The sequence below is a fragment of the Moschus berezovskii genome, chromosome 11 (genome assembly GCF_049115385.1).
Source record: "Moschus berezovskii isolate FMDL1 chromosome 11, NW_MosBer_1.0, whole genome shotgun sequence".
Taxonomy (NCBI): domain Eukaryota; kingdom Metazoa; phylum Chordata; class Mammalia; order Artiodactyla; family Moschidae; genus Moschus; species Moschus berezovskii.
Window position 1 is genome coordinate 93,421,783 of NC_142470.1, and position 20,240 is coordinate 93,442,022.

Sequence of the window (20,240 nt, forward strand, 5' to 3'; positions counted from 1 at the left end):
AGATTATATTCTAGAATGAGATATACTGCTTTATAATCATAAAAATAAGTTAGCACATGTAGCAGTAAGGAAAAAAATCAAATGGTCACATCTGTGCAAACCATAAAACGACAGAAGACTGGATGGAAGAACACAAAAGAATTAAGAGTGTATACGGCACCAGGGGAGGAAGAGGGAAGTGTCATTTAGTACTTGTCAAATTTTCTAAAATCAGAGCAGTACTTTTAAACAGAATTCTTTACCAGACAAAGTAAAACAGAAAGAGAAGATGGAAAGAATGAAGACACAGGAAAAAACCTGAAGGAATAAATTAAACGCAAGACTGAACTATCAAAACCTTATTCTCCAACGTCCATTTGCGTCCAGCACAGGACCTGATACATGTGTTTAAAAAAAAAGTAACAATAATTTACTGAGCACTTATTCAATAGAAGACATGGGAGATACAAGAGAAAAATGCAGGCCCTAGTTGTCATGAAATGCATATTCTAGTCAAGGTTACTAGATATGCAAGTGAACCTAAAAAAGAAAAAAAGTGCTACACTTTATTAAGGAGAAGTTCACAGGGCAAATAAGGGGAAATCAATCTAAGTGAATGGGCAATAAAATACTTCCATGATGAGGTGAAGAGACTCATGTGAAGAATAAAAGATTTTTATGCATCTACTCCAATGAGGCAGAGGAACCCAGGCAGAAGAAATGACACGAGTAAAAACTCTTCAGTAGAAAGGAACATGGCACATTAGAGGAACTGAAAGAAAAATGTGCTTATAGGAACATTTCTCAATCCTAAAATCTCTCTACACATCTTTAAAATAATTAACTCAAAAATTGAGCTTTCATTTATACTGGTTGTATATAGAGAGAGATTTACAAAACTGGAGATTTTAAGAAGAGAATATATTAAACATTAATTCACATAACAGCAATAAATTAAGCTGATTAGATATAAAATCGTTCATTTTTGATGAAAAAAATCACTGTCTTCTAAAACAAAAATAACTTAAATGAGAAGGGTGGCAAAGTCTTACATTTTTGCAAATCTTTTTAATATGTGGCTTATCAAAGGAAGTTGGATTTGCCTATCTGGATCCAATCTACAACAGTATGATGCTTTGGCAGAAATATATGAAAACTCTGACAAAGAATATATGTAATTAGAAAAGAAAGGAATATTTTAATAAAGTATTAAATATTCAAAAATTTGAAAAGTGCCAGCTTAGGATTAATTGCAATATAGTATCTGAAATCTTGAAAAAGACCTTCTCAAACTCTGCTACGGCAAGATTAGTTGGCCTATCTTATTCTTTTAAGGAATCTTCTGTCCAAGTATGATGATGACTCACCACGCAGCAACCATTTGGAAAATACTGGTTCATTACTATATATAGATCTTCCAAAAGTTAATACACTTTCTTATATAATATCAGAAAATGACACTAACTAATAAGGTAGCCCATCAGAAAAGTCATTATGTATTGAGAAGCTGTCAAGATCTTTTTGGAGGACAAAAGTTTTCCAAAATTCTAATCTTTGCTTTAAAGTTCTACTTCTAACATTGGCAACAAATAACTATCAATTGGATGGATACTGACACACTTTTTAAATTCATTTGTGAGAAAATACCTGCCAAATAATCAAATCTGAAAGAACACATTTTGTTTTTCATTCTTGCAAATAAAAATGGCATTCCATGAAATAAGCAACAAAAGTTTATAGCTATAACAACTACACAAGTTCATTTTCTTGAAACAACCATGGTTCTTCAGCATGCAGCAGAAGTGTTTCATGCACACTTCCCATTTCATCACAGAATATTTAAAAGATGTGTACTCCTGGGTTCAAAACTGAATAAAATTAGTGATTTTAACTATTTCATCAAAGATATTTCTAAGTAAAACCATCATGCTTCTGACTCTTACGTGTATGGGGAAGATCATCATGCTTTCACACAAATCAGTACAAAAAATCTATGAAGTGAAAAGGGTAGACAGGAAAACAGTAGACCCACAGACTCCCTGAAAGGATTCAGAGACCCTGAGAGAGCCTATGGACAACGAGAATCACAGGACCACAAAAAGAAAACTTAACAGGGGAAGGGGAAAAAGTCAGATCATACAAGATCATCTATGCTATATTTGGATGGACTTTGGATGGTACAGTCTCGGGAAGACATGAAAAATATCTTAAGAGAGAATAATCAGATCAGGTTTACATTAAAAAATGACTGCAATCATTGCACTGTAAAGTATGAACAGAAGTGAGCCAAGAACAGATGCAGAATAACCAGTTGGAAAGCTATTTATTAGTCCAGGTTCAAGACGACTGTGACCTGGACTATAATCTTGTGATTGTGAGAGGTAAGAGAATAGGCAAATTATAAATACAGGTTGGTGGAAAAATAGATAGGATCAGATGACAGCCCCCATATGGAGGATGAGAAAGAGAGGATACAGTTCACATTTCTGTTTTGTGCCACAGATGCCATTAACTGAAAAAGGAAATGCTGCAGAAGGTCTGATGGTGAGGAATAAAAAAATGAGACATTCATATGGAGATGAATAGTCATTCTAAAATGAATATGGCTGCTCTTGAGTATTTAACCAACCTGGCTTGACCTGAGCTTTATGGTCTTCTTACAGTTTCTCTGTAACAAATTTCATTCTATCCTAAAGTGTACAGGAGGCATCTATAGGTCTAGTTCTAACCCCTTCTCTGAGGTCTACTCATAATTTGATATGTCACTTAGACACACAATGGCATGAGGTAATCAGAGCCTAAGTCATCAAACAGAATAATTAATTAAAAAGCAAGAAGACCAGATGTATAATATAATCTCTTTCATTAAAAATGCTCATAAACACGTGTAGCAAACAAGTCTAAATAGCTAAACATTCTGTTAACAATGGTAACCAAGGAGAATGGAGAGGTTAAAGTTGAGATATTTTGCATTTTATTTCTGTATTTTATTTTTCTCTTTGCTTTTTTCACAATTCATAACTAAATTTAAACAAAACTGAGACTAACCCCTCAAACTTACTTATATTTAACATGGTAATTATCATGTTTACAAGTAAATTTTTTAACATTTGGCTTACTAGTAACGCTTGTAGTAAGTTCAATAAGATGGAAGAAAACAAAAAATAAAGTGATCACTGTTCTAACAAAAACAGAAAAACACCAAATTCTAGCATCTGAAGAGATTATACAAATAGTTATACATTCAGTCCTAAAGGCATATTCTTTAGAAGTGCATTCAAGAAAACATGTAACACTGTGTACCAAGTTTACCTCAGAAGAGTATGATAGAAGATGGAGAAAATTATTTTTTCTTTCTGCATCTTTGCTTACCAAAAAAGCATATATTAATTTTATTTTCTTTAATATGAAATAATATGTTCTTTGATTTTACAGATGGCAAAGGCACACCAAATAAAATTGGAAAGACCACAAAAAATAAACAAATTTTAGTCTATTAACATTAAAGTCATACTAACGTAATGAAACACATACACACAAAAACAAAAAAACCCAAATTTGCAACCCTGTCAAAAAGAACGTCAGTATTTTTTTGATGGGGGAGTGGAGAAACAAAGCAAATAGCTTAGTGATTCACAGACACACAAGTTAAGTTCCAGAAAATTTTAGTTCCCAAAGACAGAATGGAATAACTACAATCTATTAAAAATCGGATGGTATCTTAAACCCAAGATAAAAAATTCAGCAATTCCTTTAATCAAACATCTTACTACCTGAAAGGACATCTGACAAATCAATTTCATCAGACTGGACACCAATGCTGCTGTTGTACACATTTTTACAAGAAGAGCCACTCATCTCCAAATCAAAGAGGACTGGATCGAACGGTGAACTATACAATCCGTATCTGAAAGATAAAACAAGGTCCTAGAGATTTTCCTGTCAGTCATCTAATTAATAAATTATCTATTTACGTAGCTTTAGGACTTCCCTGGTGGCTCAGACGGTAAAGTGTCTGCCTACAGTGCAGAAGACCCGGGTTCAATCCCTGGGTCAGGAAGATTTCCTGGAGAAGGACATGGCAACCCACTCCAGTATTCTTGGCCGGAAAATTCCATGCATGGAGGAGCCTGGTAGGCTACAGTCCAGGGGGTCGGAAAGAGTCGGACACGACTTAGCGACTTCACTTCAAAAGCAGTTTTTACACAGGGCAGAAGGAGATACTAGCCACATTTAACTCAAATTCACTGAACTTGAACTGTGTTGCCTGCAAACCTATGCTCCAAAAGATATAGTTCAGAGACTCAATAAATGTGATTTCAATTAAGCTGGTAACTAATGAACCAAGACTGAACCTTCATCAGTAGACTGAATCAAAAAAAGAGGCTTTCAAGAACCCTTCCCTTGCCTCAATAATGACACTGACTCAGCAGAAGATATAAAGGTTTTCAGTAACATTTCATCAAAATCAAGATTTCTCATCAATAAAGATGATTATAAAAGTGACTGCTTTAAATAATAGAACACTCTACTTCAAAATAACTCAAATCTAACCTTTAGATATTTCTTAGTTCATTATGTTTAAGTTTTAGAAAATCAAATGGCACATAAAGAATATTAGTTAAGGGCAATGCATGATTTACACAATTTCACCTTACAAAGTTTTAACAACGAAGAAACAAAAGTACCTTAGGTGCTTTTTCCACTAGCAAGAAACACCACTTATAAAGAATTTTAATATAATTAGGCCTCCAAATATCATCTCCAGGACTTCCAAAGTTGCTAAAGGGAATTATTCTCAGAGAAAATAGAGGGAAAGAAAATCTCAAGCAAATATATATCATTAACAATTCTGTGCAAAGGTAGTACCATATCCAGAAAGGCCCATCATTAGTCATTTCATAAGTTAAAATACCTTGTCTGAAGCAAAGCTTCCATTGGTGTTAACCTGTCCTGTAACTGCCTGGACACAGCAGTAAGCAGAGATGCACAGGCAGTGCTGCACCCAGCCAAATCGTCGTCTTTAACATAGTTTAGTAAGACAAAATACCAATAGACAGAACCTGAAAACAACAAGAAACCAATATTTCTTTTTCTCATTTCTCCTTCACAAAGAAAACTTCAGATTTCACATTTATGAGTATGTCCTCTTTGCCTAGAACGATTTTCTGGAAAGAAAATCTGTAAGGGCAAATTACAAAGAAGGACTAACTCTAAGAGGATGCTGACAAAGAATCGCATTATATTTTTTGAGAAGTGTACAAAGTCAACCTAGTCATTTAGGTTTTCAATAAAGTGAGATGATTCTAAGGGACATTTTAGAATAGCTAGAAAAGTGTAGATGTCAGATCCTTCAAACAATCTTTCCTAAAATATTCTTTCTCTGTACTAAAAATTTCAAAAACAATAGATGGCAATGAGCTACAAATAACATACTTTAGCAAGTGAATGAACTTTAGTCATTCTATATTGCCAGTTAGATACAGACCAAAGGTGATCTTAAAAGGTGTTCACGACCTTTTAACTCTTTTATAAAACTTAAGATATATGAGTACTAAGTACACCCCATACTTGAAGCACCCAACCTCTAACATTACCTTCAAGAAACTGTTTTAAACACCAGAAACTATCACAGTGAGCAACCAAGGCCAAAACCTTCTACTCTGTGTAACAAAAGAGTTTATAGTTTTAGTCAATATATGTTCAAGGTAAATATAAACGGATCCTTTGTCTAAATTAAGATACTGATAAAATAACCACTTATCGGGCTTCCCAGGTGGCACAGTGGTAAAGTATTCATCTGCCAATGCAGGAGCCACAAGAGACGCGGGTTCGATTTCTCAGCTGGGAAGATCCCCTGGAGTAGGAAATGGCAACCCACCCCAGTATTCTTGCCTGGAAAATTCCATGGACAGAGGAGCCTGGCAGGCTACAGTCCATGGGGTCACAAAGTGACCACGGGGACACAACTGAGCAGCAGCAGCAACCAGTTATCAACTAACTTTAAGCAAGCTTTTTTTCTGGTACACCACAAAGGTCAAATTCTTGTGGAATATGAGATAACTTTTTGAATGGATTGGTTATTTATGAAATAAAAGACTGTGAGAAATGTCTTCCAAAAAAAAATAAATTTAAAATAATAACACTAGTTAAAGGGCAAAGCAGTAGCCCTTCATAGTAAACTCCTACCTGATAACTACATTCATTCTTGAATGGCATTTCCACAGTTTTTAGGTGCTGTAAAAAAAAAAAAACTCACTGGTCCCTTTCAGAAAATTCCAATTTGCCACAGACCCTACCATTTACACACAATATGTGTATGAACCATTTAACTAATTTATGACATCTCTCTGGTACTTACAGATGTTTTAGTTTGTGACATCTGATCTACCATCACTAAACAACCAAACAACTCAATTATTTTAAGGAACTCCACAAAATGTATGAATTGAGATGACCTGACTATTTACTTAAATCGCCCACTAACTTTTTCCTAAAAATATTATCAAAAAGAGTATCTGTCTACCCAATCACTATTTAAAACCCCTTAAAAAACAGACAAGCTACAGAGAAAAAGAAGACTAACTGAGAAAAAACAAAAAGTTACTAAACAATCTCAAACATACTGTGAGATAATTCCTAAAGTTACAGTTATTTATGACTGAACAAGTTTCACATACCACCAGTTGCTGCTGCGGGTAAAAACGACATATTATCAAGTAAGGCCTTCAACAGAACAGATCCAAATCCAGGTTGACATGGGTCGCACTTGCCATTACTGAAAAATATTTTAAATACATTACTCAAGGTAATTAATTCCAAACATGGTGTATTACTCTTAATCTTTAAATGTGTTCATATAGACTGAAAGAAACCTGCCTCAAAGCCCTGTAAACGTGCAGAAAGATAGTAGGGACTAACTATACTAAGGGTCTTTATAACTGTTTTCTTATGCAATAAACCACTCTTTTTTTTTTTTAAAACCAAAAAGAGCTAAAAAGCAGGTACAGTCAATACAGACTATGAATTTTAAACATTTTCTAGATAGTTTCAGGGTTTAGAGAAAATGATCTGCACAATGCTACAAATAAGTCTGGGAAAACTGACATAACTGGTAAAAAGGCCTCAGGTGAAGAATCCAAAGACGATCAGGGATAGTGGGAGTGAAAGTGAGAGAAGAGCTCCCCTTACCAAACCCTCCCAAATCTTCTAATAAGCAGAGAAGCCCAGCTGAATTCTTTTATTACTAGATTTAACTTGACATTTTGCCCAAAAAACCCCAAATTTTTCTTCCTAGGATCTCAATAATCCTCAAAAATCCACTTATGTTATACATATATTCAACAAGAACCAATGACCCTAGACACAAGGTATCACCTGTCAAACTACAGGAGCACCTACAAAGTATATTTTCGACTTAAAAATCACCAACCTGATGCACAATGCTAGAAATCGAGCACACTTGTGGGCTATGCTTCGTCCTGCCTCAAAGAAGCAAACACGTACAATGTCTGAAAGACATTTCCGTGTTTTTGAAAGCAGGCTTTCATTTCCTTCCTTTGAGCTGCAAAACAATAGCAGGTGTTTAGGCTCATGCTGAACTTCCAATCATAACATCCAAAGGGCAATCTGTGGTAAATAAAATCTTATTAACCTTCCAGGTCCATTCGAATGTACTCCAGCTAACCAACAAAGAATATCTAACACAAGACTCTGGGCATGTTCTGTGATTTGGCCATCATCTGCTTTTCTACACAAAGTGTTGAGAAGCTTCTCATGAAATTCTGAAAACTGCAACATGGCACATCGCTGCACTCTATGAAAAAAAAAAAAATATATATATACACACACACACATATACACAAATACATTAATAATCAAAAGAGAAAAATAAAGCTATTTCAACCTGGTTGGACATCAAATATTTCATTTGGAATCATGAATATTACAATTTAAAAAAAAAAAGAACTTTTGAAAATTACCTAGCACTATATGAACACCAAGGATGAACCAATGAAGTGAAAAGACAATATATACCATCAATTACATAACTTCTTAAGAAAAATGAAAAGCAAATAAAAAATTTCAAGTAAAAGTTAGGATTTTAAAATTTTGTAGATATTGATATATATACTGGAAATCCTTCCTTTGTACTCCTATTACGTAAGAACAGTAGAAGAAAATGAGGTTACCTTTCCTTAGAAATTGAAGTTTTCTTAAATCTTCGGATGGTAACTGAGACTTCTTGAAGTAAGTCACAGCCCCGGAGGTTTTCGGATTTACGGGTGCCACTTGTATTTTCATTTTTAACATTAGAGGATTTTTCCTGAACATACAAAAATAAGTAATTGAATGAACAAATGAAACAAAAAGCTATTTACCATTAATGTTTATAAATAAAAGATTATAACTGAACTATGACTACCAAAACATAAATCTCAAATTAAAATGATAGCTTTTACCCTCATATTCAGTAAATGACTAATTTACTCCATTGTTATAAAATTATAACAGTGGAAGAGACATAGTCACTGCTTAAAGGTAATAGCCCAGTGAATAAAGATTATCAAGCCAAAGTCTTGAGTCTCAGTCCCAGCTACTGCTCTATGAGCTATGCCAGCTCCCCAGTGTCTAACATTCCCTCACTTAAAATATGAAAAAATGGAGGTAATAACACCTGCTCTGCCTACCTCAGAGTTATTTTGGGGCTTAAATCAGATAAAGTACACAGAAGTTCTTGAAAAACTGGAAGACCTATACAAATATAAGATGGCTGGTGTTATTGATATTTCTACTGCTGCTTATGGATAATGATGATAGAGAAACAAAATCTCTAGTGCTCAGGAAAATCCAAGATCAAACAAGTATGAAGAAACTGCATGACATACAGCTTGTTGTAGAAAATGAACATGAAAATTATGATATAGCTCTGAAATCAATTCTCAACTTACTTCTCTTCCTGCAGCCTCCCAAATGTTTACAAAAAAAAAAAGTGGTGTGTTACCAGTAAAGGGCACAGAAGCAAATCCTTACACACAAGGAAATAAGCATTATGGTCCAAAATAATTATTAAGGCAAGTGCCTGCTAGCAATTACTATATAATTGTACCAATGAATATACTTTACAAAAGAAAGACAGATTAAAGTTACTGTAAATATTTTCTCATTATAGTTTTTTAACTTGCTGCAGAAAAAAAATATAAACAAACCAAGTTATCTATTAAAAAAATCAATTATGGGCCATGCTACTTCCAAGAGTGTATCAAATCTCAACTATAAAGTTTAAAACAGCATGTAACAGTTTACAAAATTCTGTAAAGCAATTATGCTTCAATTAAAAAATAAGTAAATAAATAAACCCAGCATGTTACAGTTTAAAATGATACTGTTTCATACCTTGCCTGCTGCAACTTTTGCCAAGAGTGAAGCAAGTGAATATCCCTTGTTACTCTGGTGTTTTAGGGATGGAAGTCTTACTACAGGACGTATACCACCATTACAGATCTCATCTGCTCCTCTTTCATTCACTGCCTTGACATGGATCAAAAATGAACGATATTTTCCTCCTGCCATACCTAGAGGAGTGGTGCAGAATGGGATTAAATTATTCAATCACCAAAAAGCAAAACTGCTTGTTGTCTTCATAGAGTAAGCTAAATAATTAACTCCACAGAAAGAAAAATACACTTGGCCAGAATTCTCAATTATACTGCTTGCATATAATATGGCTAAATAACCTTCATATATGTTGGCAGCAAACGAACAAAAAGCACAGCAGTTATATGAACAGCATAACATAGAAAGTTTTGACACCTGGCATGTTTTATCCCAAAGAAGTTATTCGTTTCAACCACAGAAATTTTGTGAACTATAGAAAAAAAGAAAACACTGTCACTGAAGCACCGCCCTAAATACTGCTGTATCATTATGTGCATCCATCCCGTCCTTTTACGCATGTACGCACACACATACACATGTGCATGCATGCATACACAGCATTATAGTATCACACGCTTAAAAAAGCACAGGCTTTGGAGCCACTATCTGGGTCTGATCATGGTTCTGCCACTTTATTAGCCATATGACAAACTCTCCACAGTCCAGTTTCTTCACAAGTGAGTAAAAATAATAATAGTACCTACCTCAAAGGTAATTAAAACACTTATAACTGCATGGCAAAAGGAAGCACTCAATAAACAATAGCTATTATCACTGGTTTATGCTTTATATATTTTAACTAAGTTGAAATCATACCATACAATCTATATATAAAATTGCAAAAATACCCTCAAACTAACATACCCATGAGCAACCCATAAGCTGCTGCCTAAGCAGGTATGAAATCCTTCTGTGATTACAAAAGCTACTTTTGTTGTTTGCCACTGATCTGCCTGACTACTGTGCTGGCACTGCACTGTTGTATTCTTCTTACCATCGCACTATTCTAGGTTCTAAAGTGTCTTAAGATCCTCCTTTTCGGTTTTCCTTTTTCTACATGTCTTTGGCCCACATCATCCTTTTACACATATACGAAAAGTTAGCAATCATTTTCTCCAGTTCAAAGTTCTAGGAATTTGAAGAGAAGAATAGTCACTTCTACTAAATTCTAGGAAAACTAACACTTTTACATTATTCAGACTTTTGAAATACACATTATATAATCTATCCCCAATTTTGTCAATCTCATGGACAGAGGAGCCTGGTGGGCTATAGTCCATGGGGTCTCAAAGAGTCGGACGCAACTGAGCAACTAACATACACACAAAATTTTGTCAAAGCCAACATTTTAATTTTCATATAAGATTTTAAGTTTCACATTCTCATTTAATACAACTAACTTACACTTCCAGTAATATGAGAAATGTTATTATACAGTTATTACACAGTTTTGCTCACCACTATAACCTAGTTATGTAATCTAACAAATCACAGGGTCTCATAAACTTAATGAATGAAAAAGATGTAGTCAAGGGGGTACAATCAAGCTTGTGTACATACTCCGTCTGTAACTAAAGGGAAGTGTGTGAATGTGGACAAACATTATAAAGGGAATGCATGCAAATTAGAACAGGTGTTATTCAGGTGGTCTGATATTTTCTTGGTTTACAGAAGGATCTCCACAGCCTTCTCACCTCCAAGTTTACTTTAATGATTGAGGTGTCTCACTTGGATTTTTTAATTCACCCGTGAGATATAAAGGTGACATAAATGTCTCATTACTGCAATATCTAATATCTTACAGACATAAGATATAAAATATATATTGCAACTTGTGTTTAAGACACATCAGTACATCTAATACTTTCAAAACTCCTCTATAAAAAACCCTTAAGAGAAGATATAAAATAACAATATACAACACACACCCTGAAAACACAGGACTAAACTAATGGAAAAGGCAAACATTCCAGAACATAATGTTTAGTTATTTGGAAGAATTCTGTATAACATGCTAAATCATACTACATTCATCTTCTTTGTGCTTTTTCAAAAAGCACTGAGACCCTCAAGACACAGAACATAGGATCTTAAGTTTCACATAACAATAGTCACTTATGATAGGAAATTACCTCAGCTACCATGAAACTTATGGAATCATTCAAGAAAAGCCCCCCCAAAAACAGTATCTTATTTTTCTGAAATCAGGCCATTTTTAAAAAAATCTACTTTTACAACTATGAAATATTTATTCTGCTTTTGTAAAACATGTTACTTCACCTTTAACAAGTTTGGGGCTTGTTAACGTCAACATCCCAGCATGCCCCGACAGATCAAGGCCACTAGCAAGCCATACTGGCCCACAAAGAATGTCTTCTTTATGATCTTCTAAAAATGGACATAATCTAAGACCTAAAAATAAAAATACACATTTTTCTTTTAAATTAGTGTGTTATTTAAAATGTAATATTTAATAAGCAAATATCCATCCCATTTACATATAACAGCACCACACAAAATTCCATACTTAGAATGCATTCAAATAAAATTTGCTATCATGCTAAGGAACTATAATCGTTATCTGATATATTATGCTGTTTTTCATTCCCATATTATCTACGTTCACCTTGATTTTGAAAAAAAAAAAATTATAAAACCATGACATGATTTCAAATCTCAAGATATTAAGAAACAAGAATGCAAGTATTAGCACAGCTGTGTTCACTAAGATGAGCTGAAAATTAAAGCATATTGCCAAAGCAGAATTATAGGTTATTTTTAATTGTGTTCTTAAAACCATGTTTTTGCAAGCCATAAAGAAATCTTTGCCCAGTAGGATGCATTTGGATCACTACTCCTTTTACTGTCATGGACAACAGCTCTGTAATTTAACTCACACTGTGATTCCTCTACATCCATGTGCTGCATTTCTTCATTCAAATCAACCAGGGACGGTTTCCCATTTTGTTCCACTTCAATGTTAAGAGCTGGAGACAAAGGAAAGGTGATCTGCCTATCTACTGCTGTTTCTAGAGGATAAAAATATTAGTAAACTTAATGTTGCTTAATATCAATGATCTATGTGCCTAAAATTCTAAAATTCTCCATTAAATTGGGAACTAGAGTGATTTTTCAAATGGTTGTTAGGGAGGAGGAAAATTAGATTCAAGTGTTTTATACTCTTCTCTCTTTTAAAGGTAGTAAAATATTCACCTGAGGAAATAATCTGCTAGCCACTAAACCAAGAATTCTTACCCTAGGCTATATAGTACACCACCTACAGAGTTTTAAAAATACCAGTACCTGAGTCCTATACCAATTAAATCAGAATCTGTCATGATTCAAAATTATACACACACATACACACAAACACACACATATATACACACAAACACATACATACATATTTTAAAATAGGAAATTATTCAGGTTTCAATGTTTTTATCCCTGGTGTGAAGTAGCCTTTTATTCTGAAATTATCCCTATTAAGATGAGAACACTGAGAAATAACGTCTAGTTCCAAATATGTCAAGTATGTATAATCTGTTTTAATAACTCAATATATCAAATTCTGAGCTAGTAAGAAAGACAAAGATGAATATATTTCTGGCATTACATTCTGAGTTTTACTAATAACCTTAAAAGAATATATGCATTCCATAACAAAGTTCTTTTTACAAACAAGTCTCCTCTCACAAAGAGAAATGCCTAAGTCCAGTAATGCTAAAAGTGAAACTCACAAAGGAACTAACTGCCCAAAACCGTAATTAAATTACTCAAGTTTATGCAATTCTGAACAACACAGAGTTACTGAAAAGGTCTTCAATGTTCTCTGGATAGACTTCTCTAAACAGAACCACAGAAGTAGAGAAGGAAAATAGCACAGGGGTGTGGGAGCAAGAAGGGATGTCAAAACTAGACAGCCAAGTTGAAAATTAGTTTAAAAAACCAACTACATGATAAAATATTCAAATTTTGATCCATTCTTACCATTGACTTTCCCTAAGCCTGGAGCTTTATTTTTCAGCAGTGTCACTTGTATCTGTGGAATATTGGTGATGTTTGAGTTCAAAACAAATTTGAAGTCCACATGTCCAACCATACAAGCTTTAGGCAGCACCAATTCAAATACATGTTCATCCCAGCTGTTGCTGTCAAATAAGGGAAAAAATGATAAAGTGAAATCTTTCTTTAGCTGTAACCATCTTATCACTAATATTACCTTTCTCTGATGTGCAGTCGTCAACAAAACCAAATGCTTCTCAATGGGATTAGGGGAGAAGACAAGCAGTTCTACTGAGAAAAGTTAAACTTAGGGCAATGAAGAATCTTACCTCAGGAATCCATACCTGCCTTGGGCACTGTACACTCCAAAAAGCCCTTGTTCCTCTAAGTGTGAACTGCTGTGCATCAGAATTATGTGCAGACTTATGGGCCCACCCTGATTCTAAGAGTGGGGTCACAGGAATTTGTATTTTAAAATAAGAACATTTTGTATTTATTATATATGTCCATCCTCTGATTTTAAATTCTGTATATGTGCTGAAAAGTAAAATTCCTCCACTAAATTTCAGATTCAAATCCAAATGCCTAACACGTATCTCAAACTTAACATAAATAACCCCAAACTACTTGATATCCAATTCTAAAAGCTGTAAAAAGAAATTCCATTTTTTAATGAGCTCAATCCAAAATATGTCATCCTTAACAATTCTCACTCACATCAGACGCTCAGTACATCGGCATATACGATTCCTTCTACCTCCAAGCTGTACCTGACCACTATTCTCTCTGTCTCTTGTCAATTATCATAATGGTCCAATTCACCATCACCACCACCATGATTATCTGAATTACCACAATAGCATTCAAGTTAGAATTCTTGCTCCTGCCTCTTCCCTCTAATACACACACCACAATTACTCATAATCTACTATCAATACAGTAGTCTTAGTATATCTGGCTAATACATAAATTATATAGCATCACGAGATCAATCCTGGGTATTCATTGGAAGGACTGATGCTAAAGCTGAAGCTCCAGTACTTTGGCCACCTCATGCGACAAGCTGACTCACTGAAAAAGACTCTGATGCTGGGAAGGATTGGGGGCGGGAGGAGAAGGAGACAACAGAGAATGAGATGGCTGGATGGCATCGCTGACTCAATGGACATGGGTTTGGGTGAACTCTGGGAGTTGGTGGTGGACAGGGGGGCCTGGCGTGCTGTGATTCATGGGGTCACAAGGAGTTGGACACGACTGAGCGACTGAACTGAACTGAACTGACTCCTATATTCAAAACTATTTAACACCTTCCCATCTCATACAACGTTAACAGTCTCACTGTAGCCTATAAAGACATTCATGATCTAGCTACCAACTGTTTGCTTTGCTCTCACTTCCTATCACTCTCCATGTTCACTGCGCTTAACCAGTAGCCTCCATGCTCCTCCTAAAATTCATAACACATGCTCCTCAGGAGCTCTGTACTTCCTACTGTCTCCAAATCAACATGCTCACGGAAGCCCTTCTGAGACCGCTTATATAAAAGATCACACACACTTTCTCTCACACAGGTGCACACCTGACAACTCTACTGCCATTCTGTCTAATGTGTTTCAAAGCTTTCATGATTCTATGACGTAGTAGACAGCTATCTTAACCGCCTATCACCACTAGAATGTAAATTTCATAAGAGCCATTTTACTAGTACCTTCCAAAGTACCTGCACAACTGGGAGGTTGGGATGCACAGGGAACTCTACTCAATACTCTGTAATGTCCTATATGGGAAAAGAATCTTAAAAAAAGAGTGGGTATATGTATAACTGATTCACTCTGCTGTACAGCTGAAACTTAACACTGTAAACCAACTACCCTTCAAAACAAAAAATTTTTTAAAGGGAACCTATATTAACAATAACAAAAAAAGAAATACCTGTACAAAACAGACATTTAAATATTTAGTCATACAATCTATAGATCTATTTAACTAATTAACTGGAAGGATGGATTACTCCCAGCATTTTATCCTACAACTAAGAATAAGCATACAGGAATTTCTAGGCTTCCTCGATGCTTCAGTGGTAAAGCAGGAGGCACTGGTTCGATCCCTAATCAAGAAAGATCCCACCATGCCATAGATCAACTAAGTCCATGCAAAACTATTGAAACTGTAACCTAAAGTTTGGGAATCGCAACTACTGAGACCATGTACCACAATTACAGATGCCTACACACCCTAAAGTCCATGCACCACAACAAGAAGTCATCGCAACCAGAAGCCTACACACCGCAACTAGAGTAGCCCCTACTAGCAACTAGAAAGTGGATGCAGCAACGACGACCCAGCACAGCCAAAAATAAGTATGTTTTTTAAAAAGGATATAGGGATTTCTAAAACAAAGGTGACAAATGAAACAAACAAAATTGTTAATATGCAAAAGTTAACAGAAAGTAATATATAATAATTCTATGTCGTCACTATAGTTCAGTTCAGTCGCTCAGTCACGTCTGACTCTTTGCGACCCCTTGAATCACAGCACGCCAGGCCTCCATGTCCATCACCAACTCCCGGAGTTCACTCAAACTCATGTCCATCGAGTCGGTGATGCCATCCAGCCATCTCATTCTCTGTCGTCCCCTTTTCCTCCCACCCCCAATCCCTCCCAGCATCAGAGTCTTTTCCAGTGAGTCGTCGCATGAGGTGGCCAAAGTATTGGAGTTTCAGCTTTAGCATCAGTCCTTCCGATGAACACCCAGGACTGATCCCCTTTAGAATGGACTGGTTGGATCTCCTTGCAGTCCAAGGGACTTTCAAGAGTCTTCTCCAAGTTCATCTTATAGTTATCACTATAAGAACTTAAGTTCTAAAATTAAACTGAAATTATATACCTTAGAAGAATGTTTTACCTGTCAGTCTGTAGTTTCCAAGTTCTAGTATGCTGAGCAGCATCCCCATGATGCTGCTGATGCAAATGTTGAGGATGCCTCCTTTGCTGCTGTTCTTGCTGAACTTCCACCCAGCATGGCGGAACAGTAGCTGAAAACCGTGGAGTCAATGTCTCAAAGCGGGTTAGCTCCACTAGAGATGTCAAGATATCAACGGTGAATGGCTGGTCCACCAATAAATCAACTCCTTAATAACAGTGAATGCAGAGTTTGAAATTGGTTTTAAAAGAAAGAAATTTTAATCCATGTTTTTGTCTAGTCAATTACAACATTTGCCAAATAGTCTAAATTAATAATGTAGGCTCAAGTAACTAGCACTGAGTCAATACAGGCATAAGAAAAATCCACCTCAAATATTTTAAATTATAGAAAGGGAACTTATTATTGGAGAAACCCAAAATCAACCTCAGAAAAGCCCTGACTGAGATTTAATGAGCTCCAGATTAACAGGGCAACAAAAGGAGTGGTGCTGAAATGTTTAAGCCCTGACTTACATCAATAATTAACTTTCACACTTTGTTATTTACAAAACAAAATGTTAAACATCTGCAAGCACACATTACCTGCTCCTTTTTACTCTGTTAAAAAGTAATTTTTAAAAAATCAAAGCTATACTGATGGCAAAAAAACACAAACCAAAAACTCAAAGCAGTATTATTTTTTCTACTTCTAGGGTACTTAAGAATACCATGTATACATACCAGTATTTTAAGAGTAACAACCTGATTCAGAGAAATAAGTTTGCTTTTACAAATGTATGTATTCACATCTTTGAAAAGGCTAACACATGACAAAGTTGAAAAACTTGTTTCAATTAACAAAAAAGAAATTGTAAAAGACTAAAATAAGAAATCTGATAAATTTAGAATAGTTTCACAAAGAAAGCTTACATTTAGTTCTATAAAATTACTATAAGTGTACTTCAAACTAAGTTTTTCCTCAAAGCTTCAGTTCAGCTCAGTCGTGTCCAACTCTTTGCGACCCCACGGACTGCAGCTCACCAGGCCTCCCTGTCCATCACCAACTCCCAGAGCTTACTCAAACTTATGTCCATTGAGTTGGTGATGCTATCACAACCACCTCATCCTCTGTCATCCCCTTCTCCTCCTGCCCTCAATCTTTCCCAGCATCAGGGTCTTTTCAAATGAGTCAGCTCTTCGCAGCAGGTGGCCAAAGGATTGGAGTTTCAGCTTCAACATCAGTCCTTCCAATGAATATTCAGGACTGATTTCCTTTATGATGGACTGGTTGGATCTCCTTGCAGTCCAAGGGACTCTCAAGAGTCTTCTCCAACACCACAGTTCAAAAACAAAGCGTTTTTTAAAAAGCCCTCAAAGCTTAGGGCTTTTTAATATATGACTGAAATTATTGTTTGCAAACATTTAACAGCATTATCAATGCTCCTTTACATTATTTACTTGTTTATAACCTAATTCATCTTTACTGAAGAGTATTTTATGGACTTTATGTGAAAATTATTTTATCAATATCCCATAAAATATGAAAACATTCAGTATGTTAGCTTTTTAAACCAACTTGTACAGTTAGTCAAGACAAGCAAGTCCAATTATACACAGCAAGAGACACAAGTCACTTTATCTCAAAAAAGGATAATCTTGCCTCCCAAGGGCCATATGGATGGAGGCAATTGTGTCTACTACTGGAATCGAGTAGGTAGAAGCTACATATACGGCCAATACAGCACAAGACAGGCCTCCCACCACAAAGAATTATCTAGTTTGAAATGTCAACAGTGCTGAGAATGAGAAACCCTGAAATAAGGTAGTGAAGACTGTCACATGTTACACAAGTAATCACTAAAATTAAGATTAATTATACCAGTAATCACTCAAAGTTTGCCTTTAGTGCAAAGAAGAATGACCAAATGTCCAAATGTACAAATTCACAAAGAAGAAATACCAATTCTGAGTTATTTCTGTTTGGAATACATTTGAGTTTAAACACATTTTTCATTAAAGATTCATTAAATTTCTTTTAAATGCTAGGTTTCTTTTAATAGTTAGGTTGGGGAATAAAGTGTGTTAAGTGCCAAGGGATAAAATATATCAGCACCTGGAAGTACAAAAGGACCGTGGTATAGGGCAAGGGCAGGGAAAGAGAGCTTAGTAACAAATGAAGAGCATGAAACTGAATACACTTTAGAAGTCATGTAAAGTTTCCAATAACTGGAGGCTGAGCAGAAGACCAGAGTTATTAGTCCACAGAGCAAGTAAAGATTTTTAAGCTGGAGTAACAATGCTAACATAACACCTTTTGAGAAACAAGTTCAGGGCGCAGTATAGAAGGTGGATGGGAGAAGAGGCAAACAGACAAAACCGAACCTATCTAAAAGTTCACAGTGGGGTGATGAGGGTCTGAAAATACCACCCCAAGGAAAGAGTATTTTTCCAGCATTTTATTCCAGGAGTAATTAATATTAGCCATTCCAGTCACTTTACACTTCCTTAGCGAATTCTTCACTCATTCATATTGTTTTGTTCCATCCTAACTAGACTAAAAGCTTCTTAAACAACCAAAATCATGTTGTTACCTCTTAGGTGACTTTACCAAAACTGGCCAACTTACCACAGGTTGAGAACCATTTCTTATTTTAATGTTTACAACATTTTCCAACTATTGAGAACAGTGATAAATAATATACAAAAACAAGTCTGATAAAAGAGTATCAACAAGGAAATGAACTCTCAAAGTAACCAAGAACTGACTACAAAAAATGAAATAATGTTTCAGATTATAAAAGAGTGATTCAGAAAACTCTGAACATCACAAGAATTTGCATTTTTAAAAAATCATTTTTAAAAGTTAATATCATACCTGAAATGCCAGGACTTGAAGGATTTGATAAAGGTTTGGAACCTTCTGAAGATGGTTCTATTCCTTTAGAAAGAGATCCATCCACTAGTATGTCAGCTTCATCAATATCATCACAGGTTCCTCCAATTTGGAGAAAATGAAGCTCACCACCTACAGTATAGTAAAATTCCATCAACGCAAGTATATGAAAAATAGGTAAACAGACAAGTGCTTGCTATTTAGTTAAGAAACTTAATTTATTCTAACACCACTTAAAAGGCAGAAAAAGAGAGCTACCAAAGTGATACATCTCCAACAACTCAGGAATCAAATTGTCACGGAATTACAATTTCATATGTGAAAATAGTTATTTATCTAGTACTTACATGTATAAGACATTATTTTAAATGCTTAATTCATTTAGTCTTCACAAATAACTAGGGAAGTTGTTAAGTAGGGAGTATAATTGTGGCCACTTTACAGATGAGAAAACTGATGCACTAGCTATACTGGAATCCACAGCCCACTCTATTAATCATAGCAGTAGCAAAACTGAAGAACAATTCTTCTTAATTTTTTGAAGCATTCACAATAAAATGAAACCAAATCAAATTTCTATTTTTCATATTTCTACCACAGAAAAAAATGGAAAGTGAGTTTAGCAAAATATTTAAGAAATAAAAACAAGTAAAATAATTGGAGATTTACTTCCAGCATGACAAAATAAGATAAATTCTACTCTTAAAAGGCAACTATAAAATTGAACAAAACTGTCATTTAAACAGAGTGAGTCAAATGGTGAAAACCAGATTTGCTACTACTGTCACAGGGACTCAATGATTTGGAAAGCTTGTCTGCCTAAGGTGACTCAGCGGTGAAAAGAAACCCATCAACTTTGCTATCTGACGCCAGAATTCTGTGTGGGGCAAACAAAACACCAGAACTAACCAGGGATTTTAACACAGTTACAAAAAGTGAGAGAAACATAGGGAGGTTGGTAAATATTTCAAATATTTCACACTAATCAGAGGCTGCACATAGGTGCAGCAAAGACCAGAT

At 35.2% G+C, this 20,240-nt stretch overlaps 1 protein-coding gene across 9 annotated transcripts in view; it reads right to left on the reverse strand.

Moving 5' to 3' along the window:
• BIRC6 (baculoviral IAP repeat containing 6) overlaps positions 1–20,240 on the reverse strand; it is a 220,187-nt gene that overhangs the window by 139,807 nt on the left and 60,140 nt on the right. For 6 of the 9 annotated variants that reach the window (XR_016038617.1, XM_088841555.1, XM_088841557.1 and 3 more), the window contains exons 11-22: positions 19,203–19,352; positions 16,329–16,554; positions 13,408–13,568; positions 12,315–12,446; positions 11,698–11,829; positions 9,376–9,554; positions 8,172–8,305; positions 7,634–7,795; positions 7,412–7,543; positions 6,660–6,757; positions 4,895–5,042; positions 3,753–3,886 (exon numbers count right to left, since the gene is read on the reverse strand). Coding sequence is in view for 8 of the 9 variants with exons in the window: in XM_088841555.1 (XP_088697681.1) it covers positions 3,753–3,886; positions 4,895–5,042; positions 6,660–6,757; positions 7,412–7,543; positions 7,634–7,795; positions 8,172–8,305; positions 9,376–9,554; positions 11,698–11,829; positions 12,315–12,446; positions 13,408–13,568; positions 16,329–16,554; positions 19,203–19,352 (1,788 nt within the window). In the remaining variant the exon portion in view is untranslated. The remainder of the gene's footprint in view (positions 1–3,752; positions 3,887–4,894; positions 5,043–6,659; positions 6,758–7,411; positions 7,544–7,633; positions 7,796–8,171; positions 8,306–9,375; positions 9,555–11,697; positions 11,830–12,314; positions 12,447–13,407; positions 13,569–16,328; positions 16,555–19,202; positions 19,353–20,240) is intronic. The other 3 variants (XM_055400471.2, XM_055400470.2, XM_088841556.1) reach the window with 2 other exon arrangements.